The sequence below is a fragment of the Balaenoptera ricei genome, chromosome 12 (assembly GCF_028023285.1).
Source record: "Balaenoptera ricei isolate mBalRic1 chromosome 12, mBalRic1.hap2, whole genome shotgun sequence".
In the NCBI taxonomy this organism is placed as follows: domain Eukaryota; kingdom Metazoa; phylum Chordata; class Mammalia; order Artiodactyla; family Balaenopteridae; genus Balaenoptera; species Balaenoptera ricei.
The window spans coordinates 15,141,843-15,162,444 of record NC_082650.1 but is presented as its reverse complement, the minus strand read 5'-3'; the positions used below and the strand labels follow the sequence as shown (position 1 = coordinate 15,162,444).

At 41.6% G+C, this 20,602-nt stretch overlaps 1 protein-coding gene across 5 annotated transcripts in view; it reads right to left on the bottom strand.

Moving 5' to 3' along the window:
- Window positions 1-5,574: 5,574 nt before the first annotated feature.
- The window catches only part of RMND1 (required for meiotic nuclear division 1 homolog), a 42,643-nt gene continuing 27,615 nt past the window's right edge, over window positions 5,575-20,602 (bottom strand). For 2 of the 5 annotated variants that reach the window (XM_059941892.1, XM_059941890.1), the window contains 4 exons: window positions 20,467-20,543; window positions 17,578-17,698; window positions 8,003-8,119; window positions 6,881-7,077 (listed from right to left, as the gene is read on the bottom strand). In XM_059941892.1, coding sequence (XP_059797875.1) covers window positions 7,045-7,077; window positions 8,003-8,119; window positions 17,578-17,698; window positions 20,467-20,543 — 348 coding nt within the window. In that variant the 3' untranslated portion in view covers window positions 6,881-7,044. Of the gene's footprint in view, window positions 6,012-6,880; window positions 7,078-8,002; window positions 8,120-17,577; window positions 17,699-20,466; window positions 20,544-20,602 lie in introns of those variants that run through there. The other 3 variants (XR_009506247.1, XM_059941891.1, XM_059941889.1) reach the window with 3 other exon arrangements.

The window sequence follows — 20,602 nt, the reverse complement described above, 5'->3', positions numbered from 1 at the left end:
GAAGAATGTCCTATGGGTAATTTCTTAAATTGGGAGAACGACATGCTTTTTTACATGCTAGATTTCTAAGTCTAGGGTAGATGCCACACCTGTGTTTGCAAGCTTAACGTATAAGTCAGAAAAGATGTATTTTGTGTGTCTTGTATTTTGTTTTGTTAAAAAGTTTATAGGAAGTGCTTATTTTATAGTTGATTGTTATTGAGACTGTATTCCTTCAAGGATTCCCTATACTTTAGCAATTTTTTTTTTGTTTTAAACCTATTAGCGTAGGCATGTGGGTTTCAAACTTTTTCTGTTGTGATTTTAAAAAATATATTTTATTACATGCTACCTGGTACACACATATATGTAAAGTTGAAACAAAATTTTCAGGAAATAGTACTTGTTATTATGGGTATATACTCTGCTATCTTTTGTTTCATTTTTTAAAAGAAATTAGCTGATTGTGGTACCTTAAATTGATTTCATAAATCACAAATGGATCAAGGTCCACAGTTTGAAAAAACTGGTATTTCAGTTTTTAGTATTAGTTGCTGTTACAAATTACCCCAACACTTAAGTGGTTTAAAACAGTGAACATTTGTTTATCTCTGAATTTCTGTGGGTCAGGAATCTGGAAGTAGCTTAGTTAGGTAGTTCTGGGTCAGCGTCTTTCAGGAGGTGTTTTTTATGTCAAGATGTTGACTGAGTTAGAGGATCTGCTTCCAGGGCGGCTCACACTCCAGCGGGTTAGTACTCGGTAGTTCTCGGTTCTTCTCCCTGGGGCTGCTTGAGCGTCCTCACAACATGGTGGTGGTCGGCTTCCCCCAGAGCGAGCGATCCAAGCAAGAGCGAGGAGGAAACACCACCATCCGCCACACGCTGTTAGTTAAAAGCAAGTTACTCAGTCCAGCCTGCAGCCAAGGGGAGAGGAATTAAGCTCCATGTCTTGAAGGGAAGAGTCTCGAAGAATTTATGACATTTTAATAACTACCACAGTTCTATATTTTTCCTGTTTATGGATGAATTAGGATTGAACCAGAATTCTTGCTGAAGTCAATCTGTAAGTAATTATCTTAGTTAATTAAGTCAGTTTTTTCTCTGAGGGCGTTTAGTCTCACTCCTTCCTCTAAAATTTGAGAAGACAGGCTCAAAGAAGTTAGGTAATTAACTAGCCAAGCCCATTCAGTCTAGGAAAACGAAACAGATTTTCTCTGACTTTTTGTCATGAGAAAATAATAATCTGTGTGCTGATAGAGATGAGAAAATTGGCTGATTTTTTAAAAAAAATCTTTTCTGAAGAAGTTATAGTATGGGACTTTTGTTTTCTAGTCTTCCGGCTTGTATTCTTTTACATGATCGTAGTTATACTGTCAGTTTATTTGGCCTCTGGATAATGCTTGATGTCTTTATGAATTTGCAGACTCCTCATACCAGCACCCCCGTCCCAACTGATTTTTAGAGGAAACGGAAAATGTACTTATTAAATGAATTTTAACTACTTTACGGTTAGCTCCATGTGCTGCCTATATTACTGACCCTGAGATTGTACTGTGTAACTCTTCCAATTAGCATATTTCCAGGACCTAAAAGAAGATGTTACAACTAAAAGATAATCAGGGTGTGCGTGTAAAGAAAACTATACCATGTTTTTCTGCTGTGAATTTTTCATGGAAACTTTGGATCTAGAAGGCTTTGTTCTAAGACTAGTTTTGGCTTACTGCTACAAGGAGTGGGAGGAGTCCCTGACATTGGTAGTGTGAGTGAAGCCAGGATAAATCACCAAGGCTTACCTTGATTTTTTTTTTTTTTTAATTCATTAGGCTTTTCTGAGTAATAGGTGGGGATACAGTAAATCGTCTTACACTTCTGTTACAGAATTGGATAATGGCTGCTTTTTTCTTAGACTGCTTTCTAGTTTATCTTACCACCAGGACACCTGACAGTTCTATTCTGCCCTTAAAGCACTGATTGTACTTACTTATGTAATTACTTTTCTTGGTGTTTATTTATATATGTTGTATCTCCCATCCCCCTGTAAGATCCTTACAGGGACTTACTTTCATATATACTGCTGGTACTCAAGTACTTGAAGAACTGAATTGAATTTGTAGTTGAAGGACCGAAGATGATAATTTCTCCCACCACAACTGAATGAAAAAATGTTTATTGTTGTAGAAAGCCTCTGGATATAGGAGGTAGGTGCAGCTGGTGTATGTGTTAATCACTATCTGTGTTCTTTAGATGCCCACAGTCCAGTGGGGGAGAACACAATCATATACATAATACACAGTTTGTTCTACACTACACATGTGCAAAATGGTGTGCTGGTACAATGAAGTTGGTGTTAGAACTGAATCTTGAAGGGTAAGTGGATAAGATAAGATGTGGTTTTGTGACATGTTTGGGGTTGTGCATTTCTCAGCTTTACTTCATTATACATCTACCTTGAATTGTTTTGTTGTTGGCAAGTTGCCATCATAGTTTGATAACGTTGCTTCCTTCTGTGGCATGCATGCTCTTGGTATATTATTTCTCTAGAACTATGCTGGTGCAGTTCAGTAGCTCCTAGCCACATGTGGCTATGTAAGTTAATGTCACACTAGCCACACGTGCTTCAGTAGCCACATGGGGCCAAAGGCTACCATATTAGACGACACAGATATTGAACGTTTCTCTTGTCACAGAAAGTTCTGTTGGACAATGCTGCTCCAGAGTCAATCTGCACATTTTCACATGATCTGTAGAGCGTTAAGTTAGGAATAGAGTGAGAAAACTTCACAGCCTCCTGACATTAGGAGAGACAGAGAGGTTGGTGTTTATGAGTAGAGGGCAGGGAGTATATATTTACAGTGGTTAAGAATATAGGCTTTGGAGTCAGATCTGGGTTGGAATCATACTCTGTCCCGTAAGCTGTTTGGCTTTGGGCATGTTATTTAACCTCTGAGCCTTAGTTTTTTTGTTTTGTTCAAATAGGGATAATATTTATCTCACAGGGTTGTGTGAGTATAAAAAAAGTGTATGTAAGGGGCTTAGCACAGTGCCTCAGTAAATGACAGGATCATTAATATATTTTTAAAATAGTCACTTATTTAAAGAAATTTTTAGAGTTATCTTAAAAGTAAAATTAACTTTTTTGGTGTACAGTTCTGTGAACTTGAATATAGGTGCACATTTACGTAACCACAGTCAGGATACAGGACAGTTCTGTCACTTCAGACAACTCCCTCGTGCTGTCCTTCGGCATACTAACCTCCTCCCACTCCTCCTCCCTGGCAGCCAGTGATTTCTCCTCCGTCACTCTTTTGGTCTTTTCTAGCATGTTATATAAATGGAATCATATAATATGTAGTCTTTTGAGACTGGCTGCTTTCAGTCAGCTAAGTTGAGTGAAAGAGTCATAAAAAGTTGTAACATGTGTTAATAGCACAACAGATTTTTAAAGATGTTAGTTGTGAAATATTAAACAAAAAAAGTGAGTTTGAAATTTTGCTTATAGAATTGTGACGAGTTTTTAATGTTTGAAAGTGAAATTAATGATGAAATATATAGGGGAAAACTACTTCCCCCAATTGATGACAACTGTGTGTGTATCAGCTTGTTTTTCTTTGTGAAGATAGCTGATCATTGGTAGGGGAGGTTCCTGTTTTTAGTTTTATTAAAGATCTGTAGAGTTGCCAGCACAGTCCTGATTTGAAAAAGGTGGTGTTGAAACATCATTAATTTCTAAAAATGTGGTCTGAAGATAACAGCTGGCCGCTTTGCCGAGACCTTCCCCAGCTTAACGCTGAAAGCCTGGCTGCTCCAGAAAATCCCCCAGTGCCGGGAACGCAGGGTCTAGAAGGGCCGCTTGAAGGAAATTTGAGGACTCCAGGTCATCAGAGTTCACTAGTGAACCATCAGAGAGCTATCTGATCCTAGTTTGTTGTCCTCTGTAAATCTTCATTTGAGTGAGTTTAAGAAGCACTCTGGTCCGTTTTCATTTGTTTCTTTCCCTTTTTTTTGGCTGCACTGCTGCGAGGAATCTTAGTTCCCCAGCCAGGGATCAAACCCGTGCCCCCCTGCAGTGGGAGCAAGGAGTCTGAACCACTGGACGACCAGGGAAGTCCCAGGTCCATATTTTTATGTTAGCAACATATATACTTTTTTAAAATTTATTTTTGGCTGCATTGGGTCTTCGTTGCTGCGTGTGGGCTTTTTCTCTGGTTGTGGCGAGTGGGGGCTTCTCATTGCGGTGGCTTCTCTTGTTGCGGAGCACGGGCTCTAGGTGTGTGGGCTTCAGTAGTTGTGGCACGCAGGCTCAGTAGTTGTGGCTCACGGGCTCTAGAGCACAGGCTCAGTAGTTGTGGCGCATGGGCTTAGTTGCTCCGCGGCATGTGGGATCTTTCCGGACCAGGGATCGAACCCGTGTCCCCTGCATTGGCAGGCGGATTCTTAATCGCTGCGCCACCAGGGAAGCCCTCAGACATGTTTCTTAACTAAGGATTCAAAGGGGATCCTGGGGATTTGATTCAGCCTTCATTTACTCCCAGAATCATATATGGGTTTTTACGCAGATGGATTGTACTAACAGTTAACTCATAACTTCACATATGTTAATTCCATTAATCCTCACAACAACCCTGTGAGGTAGTGCTACTATAAAACCCATTTTACAGATGAGGAAACAGGCCCAGAGAGGTTCTGTGACTTGCCCAGCATGATACCAGTACTAAGTGGTGTGGAGTAAGGATTCAAATCCAGGTTGGTCTTAGCCACTGTACTCTTGTGACAGAAATTTGGTACCACTTTGAGTGCTTCTGTAGCCACTGGTGAATATACTTCACTTTTTAGGCTCTCCTCAATATTCTGGTATAATCTCTTAGACATTTTGTTCTGAGAGAAGCTGTGATCTTGAAAAACTTTTATGTTTGTATTTTACCTAAAATAATTTTAAAAACTCTCTTCTATAACTTAAGTTGAAGCTTTTATCCTAAACTTAAATACTTGAAAAATATGTAATTTCTGACATAAGTATTGATATTTTAAAATATTATAAATTATAATATATAAACAATAAAATAAATTATAAATAATAATTTATATCTTTAACATATCTTAGTGGAATGTAATACAATAATGAGTTGATGTCCACCGTGATCCATTTAAACATAAGTAAGCGATTCAAGTGTTACCTTCCTGTTTCTTCTTGAAAACTGTATTTGTTACATTTCCCCCACAAAACGTTATCCTAATAAATTTTTATGCTTGAAGGTCTTACTGTCTTTTTGTTCTTTGTTACATATTTGTGTATAAGTTGAAATGTTAAATTTTAATTTGCCATGACCGTAAAGCACTAAATGTTCATGTTCTTTTTGTTGTACTAAAATTTTATAATTACACAGTTAACCCAAACAAAATTGTACACACTGATACTTGGAGTAAAATTTTACTGGAAATGGCCCCTCTTATTAAAGAAGGCTCTGTTGACCAATATTTCAAATTGTCCTTTGGCTTTCTAGAGATTTTAAAATGCAGGTTAAATATATTTAAAGGTTTTAAAATGTAGTGGACCAAACTAAAATTGAAGATGGGTGAGATGCCTTCTGTACATTGTGAGATGGGAAAATGGGAAAGGAGAACAGGCTTGATACGCTGCTTACAGGTGACAATGCAGGCACAGCGATTTTATGAAAGTGCTGATGTGGAACTTGAGGATCTAGAAAGCTTTTTTTTTTAAGGTAGAAATGAGTTTTCTTTTTAAAAAAATTTATTTCTTGGCTGCGTTGGGTGTTTGTTGCTGCACGCGGGCTTTCTCTAGTTGCGGCGAACGGGGGCTACTCTTCATTGCAGTGCGCAGGCTTCTCATTGCGGTGGCTTCTCTTGTTGCGGAGCACAGGCTCTAGGTGCGTGGGCTTCAGTAGTTGCAGCACACGGGCTCAGTAGTTGTGGCTCATGGGCTCTAAAGTGCAGGCTCAGTAGTTGCGGTGCTCGAGCTTAGTTGCTCCACGGCATGTGGGATTTTCCCGGACCAGGGCTCGAACCCGTGTCCCCTGCATTGGCAAGCGGATTCTTAATCACTGCGCCACCAGGGAAGTCCCTAGAAAGCAATTCTTAAACTATCTATGCCCACATGTTGCATAGTCCTTGGTATAGGTACCTGAGATAGAAGACCGGTACTCAAGAAGAACTCTGGCGGTGCACTGAAAGACACCAGGATGGGCACCCTCACACTATTCCAGCAAATATATACATGAATGTCATCAGTGAGGGTACAGATAAATGTGTATTCTCTTGGGAGTATACCATATAGCAGTTAAACAAGCTATAAAGTGACTGACTGTCCCAATTTAGAACAGTAATACTCTGGATATGTATATAACTTATGAAAAATTCATTGTGATGGGGAGAGGGTAGTAGGGGGGGGGATATGTGTAAAAATAAGGCAAATGAAGATAAAAAGGACTTTGTTTTTAAAAAGTTAATTATCAATTCAAGATGGTAAGCACATAGATGTTAAATTCTTTGTACTTGGTATTTTTAAATTTTCCCTAAGTATGTGAGAAACTTGAAAAAAAATTCCTCTGTGGGAGGAATATTTTGACCAACTTGGTAGTGAAAGGATGGAAAGTATTGATTAATGAAAGTGCCAGTGAGCAGTCAGACTCAAATTATGCCACCTAAAAATAGGTATACAAAGTTCGTTTTTGCCATTAAAGCCTACTTATTTTATAAATTTCAACACTTTGGAGTTCCTGTATGGTTTTCTTAGGGCCAAGCTTGGGATTCCCTGGGGAAAGGTTAGGAGCAATGCCCAAATTCCCCAGATGCCCAGATTATCCAAAGTTCTTTAAAATATAAAATGAACCTTATCCTTTCAAACTGTCAGTGTTATAGACCCAAATGCCAGATTCTTCATAGTTTTTATTCAAGCAGCAATACATTTAGAAACTGAAAAAGATCACTGTGACAATTTCTTGATTAAAAAAATTAAATACCTATTAATCTCAACAGGTGAGCATTTATTTTTGATTGTAGAACTTCAATATATCTTGCAATGACACTTTTCCTTTGGTCGTCACTTAATCAGAAAAATACTCGTCCCAGCTCAAACATTACCTTACAAATAAAAAGTGAGAAGTATTAATAATTTCATGGCAAATCACTGGTACAAACTAAAATGACTTTTCTAAGGTCGTGATTAATGAAAAATGCTCCCAAAGTAAGAATAACTTTTTTGTTATTACAGGGCATTACAGGGCAAGCTGCAGATCTGAGGCACAGGTGCTTGGTGTTGGGCTGAACATTATACATTTACAGCTAGAACTTTCTCTAAATGCCATCTTTAAAAATGTGGAGGGAGGGACTTCCCAGGTAGCGCAGTGGTTAAGAATCCACCTGCCAATGCAGGGGACATGGGTTCGAGCCCTGGTCCAGGAAGATCCCACATGCTGCAGAGCAAATAAGCCTGTGCACCACAACTACTGAGCCTGCGCTCTAGAGCCCACAAGCCACAACTACTGAGCCCACGCGCCACAACTACTGAAGCCCTCGCGGTTAGAGCCAGTGCTCCGCAACAAGAGAAGCCACCGCAATGAGAAGCCTGTGCACCACAACGAAGAGGAGCCCCTGCTTGTCGCAACTAGAGAGAGCCTGTGTGTGACTAAGACCCAATGCAGCCAAAAATAAATAAATTTATTTAATAAATACATAAATAAAATAAATAAAAAAAGAGTAAATAATTTAAAAAAAACGTGGAGGGAATTCCCTGGTGGTCAAGTGGTTAGGATTTGGCACTTTCACTGCCATGGCCTGGGTTCAATCCCTGGTCAGGGAACTGGGATCCCGCAAGCTGCGCAGCATGGCCAAATAAAATAAATAAAAATGTGGAACTTTTCCAAGAATCATACTTAATGCATTTTCAAAATATTACCACAGTCACTTGAAACCTGCCTCACTTCCAAACAGACTTAACATTTAGAACAAAGTCATGCTCTTTCCTGCTATTACTTTCCGTCAAGTTACTTTCACAAACGTTACCTACCTCTATGGTGATAAGGATGACGATCATCCACTCCAGGCGGAGCGTCCTCTTCTCGGTCAGGTGATTCCGCATCAGATCTGTCAGCGCCATGCAGTGCTGAAGCTTTTCATTCATGACCTGCATTAGAAACATCTCAGAGTAGCCTGTATACTTAAACATTCACTTAAGATAACAGTCGCATGCTTCAGAATTGTAAGTTTGAAATAGGTGTGCAGTGAAAAGTCACCCCTTCAATTCTTGCTCCTCGGCCCTCCCCTAAGGCAACCTGCCAGCGCTACTTGTCTCCTTCCGGTGAATCCACCTGGAGGCATTCTGTAATGCACAGATCTGACTGCAAGAAATACTTGGCGTACTGAAGCTCTTAGAAGATTTTGATGGAAGATCTAAAAATAAAAGTTTTTGATTCCTAGTTTTTTGTTGCTGCCCTTGGATTTTCAGCAGTTAATAAAGGCAAACCTGAAATATGATTCTTCTAGCATGGCCTTAAGATGACAATGATTACCTTCTACTAGAGCTGTTCCAAGCCCCCCAAACACAAAACTTGACCTGCAGCATACTCGCCACTAGATGGCACTGCTTTTAATGCTTAACTGGTTCCGCGTTCTGATGCCCCACAAGCTGGTTGAGGGGGTTCATAGAAAACAGAATCTCTGAAGTTAAGACTTGAATGTGACCACTGGCAAGTTATACTTCCTTAATCTCTCTGTATCTCTCTTTTGGAAATTACAGTCTGGAAACATTTTTAAAAACAGTTTTTGGATTCCCCTTGATAACTTCTGGGGTACGTATGCTGAGTGCAGGTATGGTCAGTGGAAATCCGAGACAAATCACAGATGCACGTTTGGGGACTGACTGAAATGTGCTAGTGCACCATATTTACTATCATTTTGCACAGAGCATTACTGAGAGCGAACACGCGGAACCACACTCATCATACGTATTTGACCACGTTTCCAGACTTCACGTAACCCCGTAGTCACCAATTTGTATAAATGTTTAGAACAGTGCCTCTTTGCTCCCTTTCTTCGACTTCCTATTTCTGTTGGCTGCTTGATCTTGGTCTATAAACATGCTCAGCCTTAAGCTTGCTTCTCTCTTCAAAATGCTGACCCAACCCTCTTTTACATTTTCTTTCAACTTTGACTAAAGAACAGACATTTTCTTTCTCCACTTCCTCACCACCAACTTATTCCTTAGCCCTTAGAGGTTGTAGATACTACCTCTAGTCCCCCGAAACTTCCAGATGTCTCCTAAACAGTAACACCCTTTCTTGGTTAGATTCTGAAACCTCAGTTAACTCAAGCATTTGACACCACCTTGAAATGCACACTTCTTTTGGCTTTTTCTCCCCTAGGGACTAAGTTCTGCCTCCGACCATCACTCTTTTTCTGAGTCTTCTCAGGCCTGCCCTGGCCTGTGGATGACACTTTCCAGAGTCCTGATCTTGTCCCTCCCGTCCTCTAGCTCTGCACTCTCTCTGCACGATCCTGCCCATCTGGTTTGTGTAGGCGCTTCCTGAACTTCCGTCATTTCCATCCCACCATCACTGCTTCTGTGATATACATGTGCCAACTGGATTTAAAGTCAAAAAGACTTAGAAATGGGGACTTCCCTGGTGGCACAGTGGTTAAGACTCCGTGCTCCCAATGCAGGGGGCCCAGGTTTGATCCCTGGTCAGGGAACTAGATTCCCACATGCATGCTGCAATGAAGAGTTTGCGTGCCACAACCAAGGAGCCGACAAGCCACAACTAAGGAGCCTGTGAGCTGCAACTAAGATCTGGTGCAACCAAAAAAAAAAAAAAACCCACAAAAAACACCTTAGAAATGTTTTATTTTAAAAGGAAACTACATTGCCAAAATGGAAAACCAGTATGATGTGAAACGGTGTTGGATACACAAAGCTGAGCCTGGTGCCTGGGAAAGTGGTAGATTATACATTAGAGGGCCAGTCAAGAGCCACTAAAGCCAAGCTAAGCATTTCTCCTCAACTCTGAACAGAAGTGTTACTTGCTTCAATGCTTACATGTTATTTCAGGGTCCATGTGTTACCTAAGTTCATCTCTTGTACAAGTGTATGTATTCCACATTTTGAGAAAGACTGATTTAAACTGTTTTTTGGTAAGTCCCAAGTATTAACTGCTTAATCCTGATTTCTCCTCTGCCCAAATTTCTAACTGCCTATAAAACATCTTTTTACTATTTTCCTGCCAGCACCTTAAATTTAGCATTTCTCAAACTACAGTTGACATCCTGTTCAAGTCTATCCCTCTTCTTGGGTCCCTAGCTCAAAGCAGGTCACACTGTCTTCTCGGGCACCCAGCGTAGAAACCTTTGATCTCTATCCTGCACTCCTGGATCCCTGGCACTTCAGTTGTCCGTGCTGCATGGAGTCGAGTCTATCCTCTCCTAAGCATTTCTTACTACACCTAGTAGGCTTTCATCAACTATTTGTCACCTCTTCAAACTGGTCTGTTTGGCTGTTTTGGTGGTGGTGATGGGCTGGGGGGTTTCTGGGTTTTGTTTGTACGGGCCACCAGAGTTCTCATCCTAAACAGGATGGATCCTTTCACTCCCCTGCTCAGAAGCTTCGAACATCTTGCTAAACATCTCGCTATTGCCTTCTCGATAACATGAAACGACCCCAGATGGTTTAGTCCAATCACTCTTCGGTGGGTGGCGCCCTCTTCAAGCCTGAAGGCGAGGTCTCTGTGACCCTTCCTGACCTCCTGCTCCTCACTCAGCACTCCCATAGCACCTTGTTGTTTCCCTCATTTAGAACTTACCTCATTCTGCCTCATAGCCACCTGCTACCTGCCCGGCACCCTCCCCTCCTGCCCCCTTGTTTTGGAGAGTTACTCTTCCTTGTTTCCAACCACGTGATGCTGCCAATCTTAGTATCACTACCCGCCTGACACCAACCCCTCTCCCCTCCCCCGAAAAGCCCAAGGGGGAGACGGGGTCAGTACAAGACCCAGGCTTGGCCAACTGTGAGGCCCAGTTGCCTCATCACATGGCTGGTCAAAGCACGGACACATGGCCCAGTCCTTTGAAGCTGCCAGGCAGAGTAAAATGTCGCTCGGATATTCCCCCTTCCCACACCCCTTTCTCCCCAGCGCAGAGAGAATGCCACCAAGAAGGAAAGGATGAGGCCAAATTGGTACGGAGGATGCTGAGGCAAGAAACAGTCCTGATGACCCGTCTGGGTCTGTGCAACAGACATTCCCCGTTTCACACCTGCTCCCTGTTTCTCAGCCCCGTGAGCCAGTACACGGGGATAAGTAAGGTCATTCCAATTGTCTTTCTGTTGTGTGCAAGCAAGGGAGCCCCAACTAACACATGCTTCCTATGTCCTTTGGTTACAGAATCAGACGTGTTTCACGCACACAGATGATGGAGCAGGAGAAAACGGGGACAGGGTCACAGAGGTGGTAAATGTGAAGTAGGCTCTAAATAGGCAGGTGCCAGGAAGAAAAGGTGGGGCGCCAGGGGGACAGTATTTCTAGTAGAGGAAACAGCATGGAGGCAAGTACAGCTAGATAGTGAAAAACTTGGAAGTGCTTGGAGATAAGGTTAAAAAGGTAAGTTAGTACTGAATTGTGAGAGGCACTATAGACCATAGGTGGTAGGCAGAGTAATGGTCCCCCAGATATTCACATTCTAATCCTTGGGACCCACGAATATTACACAGCAAAGGACACTTAAGATTGTACAGGAATTAAGGTTGTTAAGTCAGCCGATCTTTAGATAAGGAGACAATCCTAGATTATCTGGGTGGGCCCAGTGCAATCACAAGGGTCCTTAAAAGTGGGAATGGCAGGCAGAAGAGCTCAGCGATGCGAGATGGAAGAGGGGGCTCCAAGCCAAGGGCAGTGGGTGGCCCCTCGGAGCTGGAACAGCCAAGGAAACAGCTCCCACCCAGAGCCTCCGGAGCGGTACGCAGCCCTGCCAACGCCTTGATTTTGGCTCAATGACTCCCAGGTCAGACTTCAGACCTACGGAACTGTAAAATAATACATCTGTGTTAAGTCAGTCTGTGGTAATTTGTTGCAGCAGCAGTAGAAATGAATACATAGCACGATAACGTTGGAACTTTCTTCTGCAGGTAAGGGAGTCCTTTGTCCACTCTTAAAATATTTGTTCAATATTCACTATACTGTGCTGGGCAGAGGAGATGAAATGGTGAATAAGACAGATATGTCTCTGCCTTCTGGCTACAGGGCCCAGCCTAGAGGCTGGGAGACAAAGAAGAAGGTATTAGGGTGAACGGGGGTGGGAGATGCACATCAGCAGTCAGGGCGCGGAAGGCGGGCCAGTGTGGAATCCCTCCCTGTCTCACCAGCCCAGGGCCTGTCGTAGAGACTTTCAATAAATATCTGGCAATGAATGCATGACACTTAGGAGAAAACGAAAGGATGCTCTGACTGCATGTGGAAGATGAAGGAGAAAGAGGAAACCACGGTGAGTTTGAAGTTGCTGCTTGACTGACCAGGTGGTCGTGCTATTAGCTGAGACAGAAATAGAGAAGGTTCAACTGCATTTTCTGGGAGAATACAGTGAGTCTCATTTTGAACTCTTAATCACTGATTAATTCTACAAATATTTATGGAGCACATATTCTACGTGAGGCCTTTGCCAAGAAGTGGGAAGGGAGGAGGAAGAAGACGATCCTGCCCTCTGATTTCACGAAGCCTGCGTTCCAGAGGGGAGTGTACTCAAGCAGCTTCTATCACTTTCGCTGTTGTGTTTTAAGGAAGGAGAGGGGGAATCTCACGAGTGCAGCTCCAATTTCATATAAATCCCCTTTTCCCCTCTGAATACCTGCTACTTCTACTTTTAGCCACCTTGCCCCAGTTCCTACACAGACTGCAATAAGGATGTGGAAGAAATATGTAATTTATAAAAACAATTTAAATGAAACAAATTTTAGCTCGTAAAGAAAATTTAAAGTGGATTTCCAGGGACTGCTGGTGATATGGATGAAATGTTTGTGTTCCCCCAAAACTCATGTTGAAGTCCTAACGCCCAATGTGACGGTATCTGGAGATGAGGCCTTTGGGGGTGATTAGGTTTAGAGGAGGTCTAAATTAACATCCTTATAAGGAGAGGCAGAGACACCACAGTGGGCGCGCTCTCCCTGCCTTGTGAGGCTACACCGAGAAGGTGAGAAGAGGCTTCTCTCAAGGCACTGAATCCGCGGTGCCACCAGAGCAGTACGATGCGGTGCGTGACCTGCCGCCCCCAGGAGTGCGCACAAAGCACTCCAGAAGCACACGGGCAGGTGGCGCCCAATTTAAACAGACCTTTATTTTTATTCTTCAGGACACTACCTGAATTATTTTCCACTTGTTTTACAGCACTGATTAAGTGCGATGTACGCATTATTCCAGGTACTCAGTTAAGGATTCACAAGTCAGCAGCATTATAGTTACACAGAACTCACCTAAAATTTTTTTGAAAAATACCATGGAACTGACCTGTTCCGGGGCTCTTCCAGTTTGGGGACTGAGGGGACCTGGTCCACCTGCTCCCTGGGCTGCGATCAATTTCCCCCCACTGGGCACTGAGGGAGCCTCTCCGCTCAGAGAAGCACTGTCCCCAGCGAACCCCAAGTGCCCTCCTGGCACATCCCCTCCCTCTGCTTGAGCAAAGGGAAGACGCAGAGGCACTTTCTCCAGGCTCCACCTTCCTACTTGGCACTGTGACGCTTGTCCAGCTAGCTGATTACTTCACTGCGTGTCAGTGTTCACGATCGATCCAGTTTTGACATTCCTCATCTTCAGCTGTGGCTTTCACGCTGAATGCAGGGTTCATGTTCCTATCTTTACACTTCTCCCCCTCTGGACCACACACTCAGGATGTTTCCTGCTCAAACCACCTTCATCGTTGGTGACTTCAGTGATTCTGTTCTCTTTTCCTGTACTCTTGTCCACGAGGGACGTGTGAAGGACACCATGGGCATCAAAGGATGCCGTGATTTGAGGAAGGACACAGGATGGGGGGTGGGGGCAGCGGGAGAGGATGCTTGAGCGCACACTTCCCAGGCAGCCGGTTTACCTTGTTTGTTGCTCAGCCACTGTTACTGACTTAACTCAGCACAAGAGGCTGGTCATCAGGAGAGGTCTGCATCTGCTTGGTGGCAATAATCTTTATACTTCATCCCAACAATCGTGGTTCCACCAAACGTCTTCATTCCAAGAGAAAAAGGGGAGACAGCCAAAAGCCGTAACTCTTGAGCACTTTCAAATTCGTCCCTAGTAAATACGGCTGCTCATCAAGGTTGATGCTTTTGTTTAATGTCATTAAAGAATTCTCACAAAAGGTTTATTTTCAAGTTTTCCTTGAGGCATAATTTACTTCCATTCTAAGTATACAATTTGAAAACTTCACAGATAGACACCCATGTAAGTAACACCACAGCGTTTCCATGGCCCCAAGATCCCTTGTGCCCCTTTGGAATCTACTGCCCTACCCACCACCCCACCTCCAAGCCTTAGGGAACCACTGATCTATTTTCTGTAACTATAGATTAGATTAGCCTTTCTAGAATTTCCTATAAATGTAACAGCATGTATTCTTTTGTGTCTAGATTTTTTTCACTCAGCATAATGATCCTGATATTCATTCATGTTGTTGCATGGATGGGTAGTTCACTGCTTTTATTGCTGAGTGGTACTCCACTGTATGGCTATCCCACAATTTCTTTATCCATTCACCTACTGATCGGCATTTGATTGTTTCCAGTTTTTGGCTATTATGACTAAAGCTGCTAAGAACATTCAGGTACAAATCAGTGTGAGGACATACGTTTTCATTTCTCTTGAGTAAATACTCAGGAGTGGAACTGCTGGATTGTATAGTAACACAACAATTACATTTCTGAGGAACTGCGGGCTGTTTTTGCAGAGTGGTTGTACCAATGTATATTCCCACAAGTAATGTATGAAACTTCCATCTGCTCTATATCCTTCCCAGCACTTGGTATTGTCAGTCCTTTTAATTTCAGTCATTCTAGTGAGTGTGTAGTAACAGCGCACTGCAGGTTTAATTTGCACTTCCCTGGTAAACAATAACGTTGAACATCTTCTCATGTTCATTTGGCTGTTCACATATTTTGTGAGACGTCAGTTTAAATCTTTTGCCCATTTAAAAAACTGGGTTGTCTTTTTGAGTAGAAAGAGTTCTTTTTTTTTAATGCATAGATCTTTTTTAAAAAAAGTTATTTATTTTATTATTTATTTTATTTTTGGCTGTGTTGGGTCTTCATTGCTGCACGTGGGCTTTCTCTAGTTGTGGTGAGCGGGGGCTACTCTTCGTTGCGGTGTGCGGGCTTCTCATTGCGGTGGCTTCTCTTGTTGTGGAGCACAGGCTCTAGGCATGTGGGCTTCAGTAGTTGTGGCATGCGGGCCTAGAGAGCAGGCTCAGTAGTTGTGGCGCACAGGCTTAGCTGCTCCGCGGCGTGTAGGATCTTCCTGGACCAGGGCTCGAACCCGTGTCCCCTGCACTGACAGGCAGATTCTTAACCACTGTGCCACCAGGGAAGCCCCTTGAGTAGAAAGAGTTCTTTGATTATTCTGGACAAGTCCTTTGTCAGGTTATATATTGAGAATATTTCCTCCCAGCCTGTGATTTGCCTTTTCATATTCCTAAGAGTGTCTTTCAAAGAGCAGTGGTCTTAGTTTTGATGAAGTTCAACTTATCAAATTCGTTCCCCAAGGTGCATGCTTTGTTTTTTTCCCTAACAAATCTTGGCCTTCCCCAAGGTCATGAGGCCTTTTTCCTATATCTTCTTCCTGACGTTTTATAATTTTAGCTTTTATATTTAAAAGGTCTCTGATTCATTTAGAAATGGTGTGGAGTAAAGGATAGGGTTCATTATGACTATCCCATTGTTCTAGCACCATTTGTTGAAAAGATTAGGAAAAAAATAAAGAGAACCTCGAAGACTTGTTGGAGTATAATTAAAGGTCTGACACTCACGTCATAGAGAGATAGAAGATTTCTCCTCGGAAATCATGGAGGCCAGAAAAAAGTGACACAGTAATTTGTAGGTATTGAAAGAAATGAACTGTCAACTTGGAATCCTCTACCTAGTGAAAAAATCCTTCAGGAATAAAGGGGAAATCTAGACGTTTTCAGATGAAGAAAAACTAAGAGACTATGCTTTTGCAAACTTACCCTGAAAGAATGGCTAAAGAATGTTCTTGAAACAGAAAATAAACAATAAAAGAAGAAATCTTGGAATGTCATTGAAAAAAAAAGGAACAACAGAAAGAATAAAAATGGGGGTAAATACAATAGGATTTCCGTCTCCTCTTGAGTTTTCTAAATTATGTTTGGTGGTTGCAGCAAAAATTGTAACACTGATGAAGTTCTCAAAGTGGGGAGTAAAGGGATGTAAAGAGAAGTAAGGTTTGCACGCTTGGTTTAATCTGGCAAAATGTTGAAACCAGTGGATTGTGATAAGCTAGATATGTATAATGTGACACTTAGAGCAACCACTAAATATCTACGCAAAGAGATATACTCAAAAACCATACAGATAAATCAAAATGGAATCCCCCCAAATGGCTAAGTAACTCACAGGAAGGCAGGGATTGATACAAGCAATGACTTGGATGGCTCTCAAGGGTATTATACTCATTGAAAAAAGCCCATTTTAAAGTCACACCCTGTACGATTCTATTTATATAACATTCCCCAAATGACAAAATTATAGAGCTGGAGAATAGATTACTCATTACCAGCGGTTAGGGATGGTCGGGGAGGGAAGGGTGTGACTATAAAGGGACAAGCACAAGGGAGATCTCTGTGGTGACAGAACAGTTCTGCATCCAGATCTTGTGGTTACCTGGATCCGCACGTGTGACTGAATGTGACAGAACTATGCGCACACATGGTACTACTGTCCCTCTTGTCCTCTGCTCTCTTTCCCGGGTGGTCTACCTCCACCATGACGCCCTCCACGCACTTCCATCATTCCAAAGGCTGCCTCCCTCCTCAACTTCGCTTCCACGCTTCTAAATGCTTTCAGACAGTTCTAACTGGATGTCTTCTTGCTACTCTACTCTCAACATATCTTGAATGTGGCTCCTCCCCTCCCCCCAACCTCTTTACGTTTTGCCATTTTTCTACCTGTCACCCACAGCAAACGTCAGTCATCCTTACTCTTCCTTCTCCCTGGCCTCCCAGTACCAACCACTTCATTTGTCTTAAAGGATTCTTTTAAAAATTCATTTCTATTCTCACTGTCACCAGTGAAGTTCTGGACCCCATGAACTCTTGCTTGAAACTTGATGAGAAACTTCCTAACAGACCACTAGGCCTCCAAACTCTCACCAGTCTTATCTAGTCTGTAGAGCAAATACCAGAATATCCTTTGACATGAAAGCTGAAAACTGCCTGTACACAGGAAAACTAGAATGGGAAATCTAGAGATCTGAGTAGAAGTCAAACAAGACATTTCTCCAAAAGCAGTTAAACACATTTACTTAATTAAAAACTTCTCTTCACACAGTCATACAACAACTTATAGGTGACATTGTGTCCCTTTCAGTAGAAGTGCAAAATACATACCTTAACTCTACGAGTAATGCTGAGGAACCGACAAGTTTTATCATAAAGTTCTTCCAGATTTTCTCTGTCCCAGTAGAAATCAGGAGTGATCAAGAAGTCTGAACTCAAGTTTATATGGTGTCTTAAAAAAAGGAAAATCATTAACTTTTAATTTTTATCTTGAATTAAAAAATCATGGTCTATTTTATTTCTTTTTTGAAGAAGATATTTATTGATTGATTTATTGATTGACTGAAGTATGGTTAATTTACAATGTTGTGTTAATTTCAAGTGTATGGCAAAGTGATTCAGTTACACATACATACATATATATATATATATATTCTTTTTTAGATTCTTTTCCATTATAGGTTACTACAAGATATTGAGTATAGTTCCCTGTGCTATACAGTAGGTCCTTGTTGTTTACCTAATTTATATATAGCAGTGTGGCTATATTAATCCCAAACTCCTAATTTATCTCCCCCCATCCCCTCTGGTAATCACAAGTTTGTTTTCTATGTCTGTGAGTCTATTTCTGTTTTGTAAATAAGTTTATTTCTTATTTACATGGTGCTTTATAAAAGTAGTTTTTAATGCTGATTCTTGTAATACTTCTGAGAAACATGTAAACAAAAAATTTTCAAAATGTGCAACCAAATTAATTCAATCTTTATATTAACATTTATGAAGTAGAGAGAAAAAAAACCAATTTAAAAAATTTCTAGGGACTTCCCTGGTGGCGCAGTGGTTAAGAATCCACCTGCCAATGCAGGGGACATGGGTTTGAGCCCTGGTCTGGGAAGATCCTACATGCCGTGGAGCAACTAAGTCCGTGCGCCACAACTACTGAGCCTGTGCTCTAGAGCCTGTGAGCCACAACTACTGAGCCCGCGCTCTGCAACAAGAGAAGCCACCGCAATGAGAAGATTGCGCACCACAACGAAGAGTAGTGCCCGCTTGCTGCAACTAGAGAAAGCCCGCGTGCAGGAACGAAGACCCAACGCAGCCAAAATAAATAAATAAATAAACTTATTAAAAAAAAATTTCTAAGCTTCTTTTTTCATTAAAATTTGTTACAATATACATGCACATATATTTGTGTGTGTGTGGGTAGGTAATCAGATGGCTCAAAAATAAAAAAGACAGAAAAAGGTAAAAATTGACCAATCTTACTCCTATTCTTATCCCCATTTTTCCCTTTCTCCCACTCCCTGCGGGTAGCCACTGCTAGTTTCACACACACACACAAACACACACACTCTCTATTTCTACCTTTTTTACATATGAGGCCTGAGTTTGCTTTTAAACAAAAATTTATGTTATAGAAGTAACACATAAATAGCCGTTCACTATAAAAAAGAAAAACCCTAGAGAAGAACTCAGAAAACACTGGTAGGCCCCTTACCCTAACAACTCAAATCCTTTCGGCCCTGCCAATACTCTCCTGTGTCCTTCCAGATCTGCTTCCAGGCACACATGCGCACGTGTGTGTGTGTGCGCGCATGCACATACACCTACGTGTCTGGTAGTATGTATACATATCAAGATAGAGATGAATATTTATGTTGTTTGCTTACAAGTAGGATCATACCATGTATAATCTGTGACTGCCACATTTCTACTTCTATTTCTCGTCATAGATTCGCCACATTCCTTTGAATAACACATAAGCACTCTTATCGTAAAGAGACGAAAACTTAGGATAACAACAGTAAGACTCTACGAAACTATTCACAAACCTAAGTATATTGAGTCCTAATTTCTGAGTCCCAGTATTATAATTCGCTGTATCCAATTCTGCTCGCATGACCAAGAGAAGAGGGCAGAGGAGTCTATCTCCCCCACTTCCTAGCGAGCTCGAGGCTGCAGATGTGCTGCGGGACGCTCTCATGCAGAGCTTTCTATTTTTGTTGGTGCCCTGACTTAGGGCCCCTGAGCTTTGAGAAGGGCCTAGATGACGCAACACTGGACCGCTTCTCTTCTCCAGGGCAAGTAACTAAGGAGAATGTGGAAAAGCAACTCTTAGGTAAACTACTGACAAGGAACTCCAGTAACTCACCCCACACACGACAAGGGCCGAAACACTGAGAATCCCGCCTAGTGAGAATAACACCAAGATTCAGGGTGTTTCATTCCATAAATCTTGGGAAAACTACAAGAACAAAATAAACTGAAGGCCTTTTAACTTAATTTTAAATGATGTACTATCATATTTCATCAATTTTAAGACACTCTTCTTCCCACTTTATCATCTCTGAAAATGGGAGGCATCTTTAAAATTTATGATGTCTTACAGGTGGCAGTTGAGACTTAGTTGTCACTGCCTTAGACGACTTATTTCTCTTATTCTTTCCTTTTTATGTATGCCCAAGAGGAAATGTGATAAATCTACATCCAAATAAGACTGAAAGAGCTATTTCCGTAGTGCAAAATTAAATTCTGTGATAAAAAAGCATTGTCTCATATGTTAGTGGGCAGCATTTTCACTTTCTTGTGGCATCTTATGGTGTCTCAGAGTCAGTGAAATATGGTACATCACTTTTCCATAGCAATTAGGTCTGATTCAGCATTATGATGCAGTGATATACTTTTACTGAGAATTACCCTTGTCCAAATTCTAGAATGCATCTTCCCACCTTTGAAGAACACCTCCTACGCTCGCTGATGTAGGTTTAACGTAGAGTAATTATGGTCTCTCTTGCACATGCACAATTTCTTCCAGTACATTACTAATACAGCCCAACTGCTTCCAATGGGTAAGAGTTCTCCATGCTTATAATGAATGAAATAGAAACAGCTGCAATTCCCATAAAGATACAAATGTTTGCTCTTTACTGTAGAGCTGCAGGCATATTTTCTGGAGATTGTTAAATATATGAAATATTTCATTTACAGAGAAAATTTTACCTTAAGGCAAAGAGTTCACCCATTTTCTGCATAACTTCTTCATGAGATAGTTTCACTTTCTTCCCAGCTTTTAAAGCCTATTTGGGAGGGGGAAAATAGGTACATACATACACAGGTTTCCCTTCTCACTAGCATT